At 38.8% G+C, this 10000-nt stretch overlaps 1 protein-coding gene across 3 annotated transcripts in view; it reads left to right on the top strand.

The window, feature by feature from the left end:
• The window catches only part of LOC138036846 (uncharacterized), a 178462-nt gene that overhangs the window by 168105 nt on the left and 357 nt on the right, over window positions 1-10000 (top strand). For 2 of the 3 annotated variants that reach the window (XM_068882911.1, XM_068882912.1), the window contains 2 exons: window positions 1-35; window positions 4894-5165. The exon at window positions 1-35 is cut by the window's left edge and continues 10 nt beyond it. In XM_068882911.1, coding sequence (XP_068739012.1) covers window positions 1-35; window positions 4894-5018 — 160 coding nt within the window. In that variant the 3' untranslated portion in view covers window positions 5019-5165. Of the gene's footprint in view, window positions 36-4893; window positions 5271-7644; window positions 8026-9836 lie in introns of those variants that run through there. The other variant, XM_068882910.1, reaches the window with a different exon arrangement.

Here is a 10000-nt window from a genome sequence, read left to right as displayed (position 1 = left end):
TACCCCTCCTGTCTCCCCAGCCGCAAAGCCGCCAGGTAAGAGAAAGCTGGATGTAGACAACTTTAAAGAAAGATCATAAAAGGAAAGGGTTAATTCTTGAAGAATATCCAGTTAGAATATTGACACAGCGTCTGAATAAATATGAAAGTTTGAGTAATTGCTTGATTTTGTTAGGGATTGGGGGCGCCTTTTTTGTTTTCAAAGCCGATTTCTCGAATGATCGAAATCAAAATCCCCGCGCTTTTCAGAAGGGTCCTTTTATATAATAATTACCGGCTGTAAAGATACCTACCCTTGATTGATTCCTCCTGTTGGATGGGCTCGTGAATTTATTTTCCTTCTCGGGATTTTAGTTCCTATCTGCGATGATTCATTTTATTCAAATCTTGTTATCTTCTGTTACATCGATCACAACAACGGTGAAGGACATGGGAACAGAAAGCGGGTAAAGCAAGCGTTACAAACATCACAAAACACTAATGTTCCAGTCGATGTCTAGCCACTCCTCTTAGGTATCCATGACCGTTCTAATAATTCCTTCCCAGTGCCGAGTACATGAAACAAGTTTTCTTTAATGGCGTCATACTCCCTTCAAGGCCTGCTGTCTTTGGCCGCATTGCTGAAAACCGTTACCGGATGTTCAAAGGGCCCCAATGAAAATGGTAACAGCTGCACCTTCTTCACAGCTCCACAGACGCTTCACCTCTCTTTTCAAGTCTTTGTCTTTTTCGACTCAGTGTTTTCTTCTTTTTCCTGTACCTTACTCGATGGTGGAATGGGCATGCGATAGCAATTATTTCATAGCTCCTTTCTTACTTGTCCTCGACAGTACTGTCTGGTCTGTTGTGCTCAATTTTACGGTCATTTTGAATAGGAAATCCCATCGTAGTTTACATTCATAGTAGTTTACATTCATGATGAATTGTCAGCAATTTCTGAGTCTTCCCATTCATTTTCCCCAATTCTCCTTTCATCTTTCATCTAGTTAACAATCTATGCTCCGTATGCGGAATTTATAATAGAGACGGTTCCTGAGTAAATAGCCTTCACAACATTTCCTCTTGATTATTTGGGTTCGAGGAGACTTCGCACCCTTCTTTAGTATTCAGTCTGAACGTTGCACCTCATTGCTTCATTTTTTATATCATCTGCCTCTAGCACCCCAAATGCTTTTACGTTTTTCCTTCCCCAAGAGCTCGTATTTCTTGACGTAGGCAAAATTTCCACTTTTCATAATGCAAACTGTGCATTGTGATGTCCCAAACTCCATAATCCAATATCCTAACTGACTATTTTCACAGACTGGACAAGGTAATCAAGTTCAGATTCATTCTTTTTATACCGTTTAAGATCATTCATGTACAGAACTTTATTTAAGTGTCTAGACTTCTAGCGCTGAAGCACTAATAGGCCTTATGCGTGATTACGAAATATGCGAAAATTATTGGAATACCGTTCGCGTGTGAGTCTTTACAAGTTTGCTCCTTCGGGATTTAGCTCATGCTAAAATTTAGTTTGATTTTCTAATCCTTATCTAGTCAGGCGTCATCACGCATAAGGGCTATTGGGTACAGTGGCGGTGTCACGAGCGATTGACAACCGAGAATTCCGTGAAAACAGTTCCTTTTCCAATTGCAACTGGCTTAAAGTTAAGCGAGTCGGCAAGTTTCAGTAGAATTCTCATGAAATTTAGGGAGGCTCGAAACAGTTTTTCCTTTTTTCACACAAATAAGTAAATTCGGCTTTTAGATATAGTTAAGGTAATCATATTGAGAAGAAATTTGGCCAGAATCTTAAGTACCCATCATAGATTTCTCACATGCCATTTTCTTCCAAAATACCGTTACCATAGTAACGATATAAGATATTTCTTTGTGCCTTAAAATCAGCTTAAAATTTCTTTTTTGAAAAAACGGGACTGTGAAATCTCTCCGTACAGCCTTACCTTACCTAAAATACCTAAAATTCAACAAAATTCGTAGGCCAGTTTTAGAGAAAATCAGATTTTTTGAATATGTCTGTAACCTTTTTTTTTTCACCTACAGATTTAGAGAAATAAAATTTAAATTAATTAAAGTTAATATACAAAATTGACAAATATTTACCGTCCGAAAAATGAGGGGGTTACAAGATCAGCATTTATGCATGCGTCACCCGCTCATTCGAGTGCGCGCTCGCGTCGAACTGCAAGCAAACAAAAACGGATTTAAGTAACCATTTAAACAGTTGACAAAATTTTCGTAGTTTTGTGAAAAGGAGATGTATGTTTATATTCCATCTACATAAGAATTAGAAGAAAAGTGTGCGAAATCAGTGGTAGAGTTTATTATCTCCGGTCACCTATTTTGATTCACGAGCTGACGTAAGCAGATACAGAGTATTGGATGTGTGGCTCACGCACGCGCTAAGCTGAAAACCCTTCCGAGCTTCCTTAAGGACGGTGCCTACTATTGTTTCTGCGCATACGTTCTGCGCATCTCGAGATATTCGGGTTTCCTATCGGTGATACTAATACAGGGATATTTTTGCGCAGTTTGAAATTATGCGGAGAAAGTCTCTGTAAGTAGTCTTGGTATCCAAAAGAAAATTTGGGGGTAGTCATGCATTTTTTAGAGCTAATTTAGCTTCAATTTGAGAAAGAACGCCATACATTGCTTTGTATTTTAAAGCTCTTTACAAATATTATTCATGAATTATCTTTGAAAAATGTATGGTTACCCCTAATTTTCTTTTTGGATTTCAATAACACTGTTAAGATTTACATTTCCTGCATAATTATAAACCGGGGCAAAAATATCTTTGAATTAGTAGGCACCGTCCTTAAGGACGTTCGCGCCATAATCCTTCTACGGTGAGATAACTTCTTACGGAGGGAATTTTTTTCATTTCATCATATTTTGTAGATACTAAGTAAAGTAAGTGATCCATTATTAAAAAAGTAGAGGTCAACGATGATCTAAACGAGTAAAATCGATGTGCGTTTGTCACGTTTTTGCGTTACCTGTCAGGGAAGGACTGGAACACAAGAGAGGACCGATCGTTGATTTACCGAAAAAAAAAAAAGAAAAAAACTTTCTCAAGCGTAGTAACGAAGTTTTAATCAGGCGTCATCTTCATTTGGTTAGTGTTTTGTATAATATCTCTCCATTGCCGTCATGCTCATCTTCTGGAGTGTGGTTTTTGTGAAACTTAATCACTGGTTGTTTCCACGTAGGTCTGCACTATTCAAGCGGACGAGGACAAAAATACTGCTCTGTTTTTACGAAAGTAAAGGAAAAGAATTTCAAAAACATGCATTCATTGTCATATTTAGTTCGTAGGGTAATAAAAACATTAAAAAAAAAAAAAAAACAGACCCCTTAAATTTACGCAACGGTTTGTCCTCGGGTTTTGCAAACTTTCAACCTCTACCCGATCAGCTACCTTTTCCAAAGCTTTTCTATCCTCCCGCTCACTTTTCTTTAACGTTTCATGATGATTCGAAACTAAATGTGCCATTCTTTTGCCGGCCTGGAATTTTTTTTGCCGCGATGTTATTTCAACTAATGCTTGAAAAATATTTATGAAAGTCAAGAGGACTAGTGAACGACTGATAAAATAACGCGAATATTAGTCGTGCAGTAATCCACTTGACTTTGATAAATATCTTTTAATCAATTTTGACTGATCACGATCTTCACTGATCCAACGCCATGCAAGACTTATGGTCCACGGTTTTTGCAAAGGTTTTAAAACCTCAACTTCACTAATGCTCGAAGTAATAATGGTTGACATATGACAGTCACGTTACCTGCGCAGTAACGCTGCGCACAAACATGAACGTCCTTAACGATCACGAAGGTAAACACGATGCTAAAGGCGAACACATTTTCCTCGAGAATGGAACGTGAAAGCGTGTGGCATCATGGGATAGCTGTGGACCCAGGTCTTCTCGGAAATGTCACGCAACGACGTGGCATTGAAAATAGACAATCGCTTTGAGAACTTTGCAGCGATTTTACTCTCTTGAATGCTTGGTGACCTCCTTTTTTCTTTCCCTAGATCAGTTCCTTTCTTGATTTTATCCATTTTAACAAAAAAACAAAAAATATATGTACACGAGAAGTTACAAATATTTCGCCTTTATGCTCTCTTGCGACCGCAGTTTTCTTTCTTAGACTAATATTTATCGTTTTTCAAGGTCTATTTCACCACGGAAAATGACATCAGCTGCAAAAGTTTATTTAGTTATATTATTTATGTTAATTGAGTACGTTTACCTCATCTAAATTTCACTAATGTAGCTTTTTTTATTGCTGACGTGACAGTTGTAATCTAAGATTGTCTTAAAATAACGCAAGCTTCTAAAAGTGCACCTCATGAAAACAAGCTAGCACGGTGAGCCCCCATTTTTTTGCCTTTGTGGCAAAAGTAGATCATTACCTTTCTGCGTGGCAAGTTTTAAAAATCTGTACGTGGGAACATTTTGGGCGCGAACGTCCTTAAGGTCATTCCCCTGTATTGCATTGCTCATCCTTACTGCGCACGATTTATTGCGTCATTAGCGCAAGCACGTACAGAAAATAGCGCAGTTTTCTTTACGGCTTGGGTCGTGAGAGAGATAAATCGTCATTTTCTCGTAAACGAGTATGGTGACCTATAGTTTTTCTCTCTTTTTCTGAGACTAGCAATCACCTTCTTCCAATAACAGGAATATAAATAAATTTCTATTGCACAAAAATAAATAATCAGCGGAAAAGTGAACTTATTGAACAGATATTGTGGCCTCGAGATCGCTTCACTCGCGCATGCACTCGCCGGAGCGACTAAGAATTAAAGGAAAGTGGCCTGGTTGGCCTGGTTGATTATACATTTCCCCGAAGATATTGACTGATTTGTTGTGTTCATATTCAGTGTGCAGGCAAAGAATTCATAAAGGCAGGAGTGGGGTCATAACTTTCCGTCAATTTTTTAATGCATCCTTCCCCCAACATACTGTTTCAAGATCATGGCAAGTAAAGGAGAACAAGTCAGGTTAATGCTCGAAGCCGTTTCCATCGGAAAATGGTGTGACCTATCATGCAGTAATTGTCCCTACCTGGAAATTGAAAATGGAATCCAGGAATATGGCAAACCAAGCTCAAGAATATGTGGTCAACTATTAAACAAAGTAACCCTTTATTCACATTTTGATCAGAGCCTAGAGTTGCTGTTTGCAACTAATGTTACCGGGTATATAAACTTCCAAGCTTCTTACACAGTTACCAGTTACAAGGAAACTGTGTCCAACGGTAAGCAGACTCCAGAAAACTGACCTGGGGCCCGTTTCTCCAAAGTCCCGGAAATTCTTCGGGTCCGAAAAGCTATTTGTGAAACTGCCAACAGCTTGTTTTGGAAAGCCGATCTTTCAACAAGATTTCTAGGTAACAAAAAGAAAAATGACTGTGAAGTTTGACTTAAATCCTCTCCGTTCCTTGAGATACAAAGAGAACTGTGACATCCGAAAATGGCCCGTAAAGTTTCGGGACTTTCGAGAAACAAGCTCCTGGTGGATTGTTATAGAGTAACTACTCTGCCAGTCGCTTTTCAAGTCAATTAGGATTTGTAAAAACACAACTGACCGAGTTGGAGAGATTGCGCGTAAACTGCAAATGATTTTTTCCGGCAACAGCAACGAGAACGTCATCTCAAAATATAAATTCACGTTATTGTAATCACTTCGTGACTATTTCAACCTTTTTAATATGACAAGGGTGTGGTAGTTTCTCAAAATAATCCTGGTCGCAACGGCGCTTAAATTAGGGGAGAGAATGAAAATTTATCCTCAATTGCTGACGTTTGTCATAAAACCTCAAATTTGGCTATTTCACGTTGTAGTTTTGCTGATGACGGCAAAGAAATGGACAAGAGTGAAAAACGCACGTACAGGGCGTGCAAAGCTATTGTTTTTGCACACTAAATGTGCACATTTGTGACGTTCTCGTTGCCGTCGCCGTTGTCGTTGCTTAAGGTCCCTATTGTTTAGGGGAAAGGTAACCACTGAGGTGGTCAAGATTACTAAAAGCAAGAATGGTCACGATTCATGCTCACTTTTCACCGCGTGTCAACCCTCGTTAGGGAAACCCAATATCCTTACTAGTTATTTGTGAAAGCGGCAAAGAAATGGACAAAAGTGAAAAATGCACGTGCAGGTCGTGCAAAGCTATTGCTTTTGCCCACCAAATATGCAAATTTGTGACGTTCTCGTTGCCGTCGCCGTCGCCGTTGTCGTTGCTTAAGCTCCCTAATGAGCATTTACGCCTCTCGTCGGTTTAAGTTGGTGAAGGACTGATGTTGTCGGTTAAATCCGGGTTCAGGTTGAATCCGTTTTTACCTAGGTTAAATTGATGATCCTAATCGAAGCATGGTTAGCACTAACCAGGGTTAAATACCATGCAAACCTATTGGGCTTGATACCTCTTAACCAACGGTTAGTGCTAACCAAGCTTCGAGCAACCTGCCCCAGATCTATAGTCCTGTGTCCGTACCACTACAACGACGGACATGCTCAACCCAATACAGTTCTTATCATTATTTACTTTCCTGTCAATTGATATCCATTTATAAAAACCAAAACTAATCCTAGCCTGACCCAATTTTTCCCTAGGCTTAATTTAAGCTTCGAAAAAAACGTTTCAGCCTCAATTCATCTGAGTGAGTATTCAACCTAGGAAAAATGAGGATCACCAATTTAACCTACAGTCTGGGACAATACCTTGCGCTCCCACAATGTTGTTTTGGCAAATGGGCTCAGAAACTCGCGTTAAAACAACATTGTGAGGGGAGAGTGAGCTGCAAAAGCTTCAGATCTGTATAGTCGTGTACTTTTCCAACGAAATTTGTCACAGACTGTAGGTAAAAGCTCAGAACGGATTTTACCGGCAACACAGGTGAGATTTACCAGGATTTTTCGTTGTTATTTTGGTAATTAGTGTTGAAAATGAGTTGGAATAGAACATAGTCTTAGAGTGCGTTCGATTGACCGTATTCCGGAATAGGAATACATGGAATATAAGTTAGAAATCCTTTGTTTTACGGAGACTCACATTAAAATTGTCAAACATCTGCTAAAATGGTATTTCAAACATATTTTATTATCTTTGAATCTTCTAAACGCGCCAAAGATACCTTTTTAATCATCATTCCGCGTATTCATATTCCGGAATAGGGTCAATCGAACGCGCCCTTAGATACTCTTGAGCACTAAAAGTCGGATCGGAAAAAATCATGTATGAAAACTCGGGTCGATTATCTCGGAGTATTTCGTTCGCTGTTTTGTCTTTTCGGAAATAATTCTGTACGGAGGTAATCAAAGGGAATTTGCAATGAAATCAATAACGAGTATAGTCATCTCAAAGAGTTAGTCTAAAAGTTTGAACCATTCCAAAAATTAATAGAAATATTTGTAAACCGTTCCAGGAACATTTTTTTTGGTATCGGCAGGAGATTGACCTTTGATCTTTGAAATATATAATTCATTAATTAGAGGACAGTGGTTGGTTGTTGGTTTTTTTTTTCCATTTTCCTTGATATTAGAGTAGGTTTTGTTTATTCATACTTGTCTTCGTTTAATTCATAAATAAGAATAAGCCCTCAAAATGTTATCTACTTAAAAATCTCTCCCAGAATGTTCCAACTACAAATTTCTCAATGAGTCCAACCGAGCAATGACCTATGTAAACAGGAGCATTGGTAACATGTGCGATTCAGCGTTGTCTGGTTGGTATCGATTTAGCGGAGAAGCTGGAACTCAAATGGCAGATTCATGTCCTAAGATATACCACTGCACTACAGACTCACCAGGCTGGCTCGATGGCACGCATCCTACAGTGGCTGAAGGGATCGTGCAGCGGAAGGTCTGTTTTTTTCAACAGCTGTTTGTCAGTAACTGCTGCGAATTTTCGAAGGACATCAGTGTCCGCAACTGTGGAGCGTTTTATGTTTACCGCCTTGATCCACTCAAGTGTTACTCACGTTACTGCGGCAATGGCCTGCCACGAGCACCAGGTAAGAACGCATTTTCGATTTAAGGAGGCTCAAACCAGTTTTAACATTTTCAACAAACTGTACTAATTGGAAGGATTGAATCTACCAACCTTTTTCACTTAATGTTAATGTTACGATGCTACGTGAAACACCAATAGATGCTTAACAAGATGCACTCATTAATGTGACGTAATAGGTTACCACGGCAACAAAAGATCCATCTAAAAACACCCTATATTTTGTCTTAAAACACATATATCTCAAAAACAAACTCGGTGACCCCCATTTTGTTATTGCTGAGCAGTGATTAGCACGCTATGACAAAACTTTCTTGAAAGTTTAAAAAGAATCTCTGGAGCAGATTCATAGCCACCTTCACAATTAAAAAAAATTAAGGTGGCTCTGAATCCGCTCCAAATATTTTTTTTCAATTTGCAGAGAGTTTAGCCTTAGCCTGCTAATCATTTTTCAGTAGTAAAAAATAGGGGTCACTGAGTTCGTGTTTTACATATAAGCGCTTAAACACACAATATAGTGCGTCTTTAGATGGTTTTTTTGTTGCCGTGGTAATTTTTGACGTCACATTAATATGTGCATCTCGTTAAGAAATTATTGGTGTTTTATATGGTACCATACATTGCCATCAAGTGAAACAGTGTTGAAGAGTATATTTTTCTAATAACACATTCCCTCCAAATTGTTGAAACCGGTTTGAACCACCTTAAGTGACTGATGTTCATTTTCTTTTTTTTGGCGATAATCTTACCGTATAATAGAGTAGTTTTCTTAATGGAACCTGAAAAGGAGTAGTCATATTGGGGCACCTAACCAAATTCTTATTCAGCAGAGCTAACCTGCTTCTGGAGCCTTTCTCCTCGAGTCTCTTACAGCTCTGCGGAAGAGCGTTTACACTACAAATCACAGATCGTTGGTTTGTTTCTAACTAGGGATTTTTCCGACTATCCTCGCGAGTCAACATCGAAAAATAAATCTCTTTATTAATTTACCAAGGTTAACTTAAACCATCTTCTGAACGGCAAAGGAAACTTTTTTTCCCGTGGACATGTAGAACTGTAGGTCCTACGTGGCCCCTGTATCGATTAGTGCAAAGTAAAACGATTTTGCATTTTTTTCGTACAGCTACAATCCTAAACAAAACTGTTGGGAAGGTTAGCACTTTTGAAGTCTTCATTGCTTCTCTCCCCTCCCTCCTCCTCCAATGTTGTGCAAAACTGAATGGTTATACGTATTACGTATATTATCATACATATTACGTGGCTCCGTAATATGTATGATTGGCTGACTGCAGCAGTACATACTAATATATATACTTACGATGCTTGTAAGTCGATCAAAATAAAAAAACTGACCCAAGCCTACAGATAAGGCCCACCCAAATATATTCTTTACCTAGCTCATATGGAGTTTTTATACAAACTAAGTGCACTTTGGCTGCATGCAGATTTGGCTGTCGGTAATTTATTTTAAGCTCTGTATATCTGTATCTCATCATTTGTAAGTCATTAATCTTGTTTTGTCCAGATAACCTGTTCTTTTGAATTGTCATAACAATGTCTTTCGCATTGAAGAGTAAAAATCCGAGTTCTCCTTTGTAGGAGTCGAACATACGACCTTCCAGTTAGTAGTTCGGGTGCTCTAATTAAGCAATAGAGGACGTTTTACGTGTTTCCATAGCCTCATCTAAACACAAGGCGGAGTTGGGAGAATTCACAGTATGACTGGTTCGATGTTTTGAGCCTTACACATATCCATGTCGTGGTGATGCCTTTTTCAAACACTAAATTTTAATATATTGAATGAAATCTCCTCAGAATGTTCAAACTACAAAGCCCTCAAGGAGGCCCTCCGAGACACAACGTATAGATTCAACCCTTTTTCACCTTTTAAGAACGAAAGCACCCTGTCTGGCTGGTACCGGTTTGACGGAGAGTCTGGAAATCAAATGGCTGATACTTGTGTTGAGAGGTATCACTGC

This window comes from Montipora capricornis, unplaced genomic scaffold (genome assembly GCF_036669925.1).
Source record: "Montipora capricornis isolate CH-2021 unplaced genomic scaffold, ASM3666992v2 scaffold_506, whole genome shotgun sequence".
Classification (NCBI taxonomy): domain Eukaryota; kingdom Metazoa; phylum Cnidaria; class Anthozoa; order Scleractinia; family Acroporidae; genus Montipora; species Montipora capricornis.
Note: the sequence above shows the minus strand (reverse complement) of the source record. Positions and strands in the feature narration are given on the sequence as shown.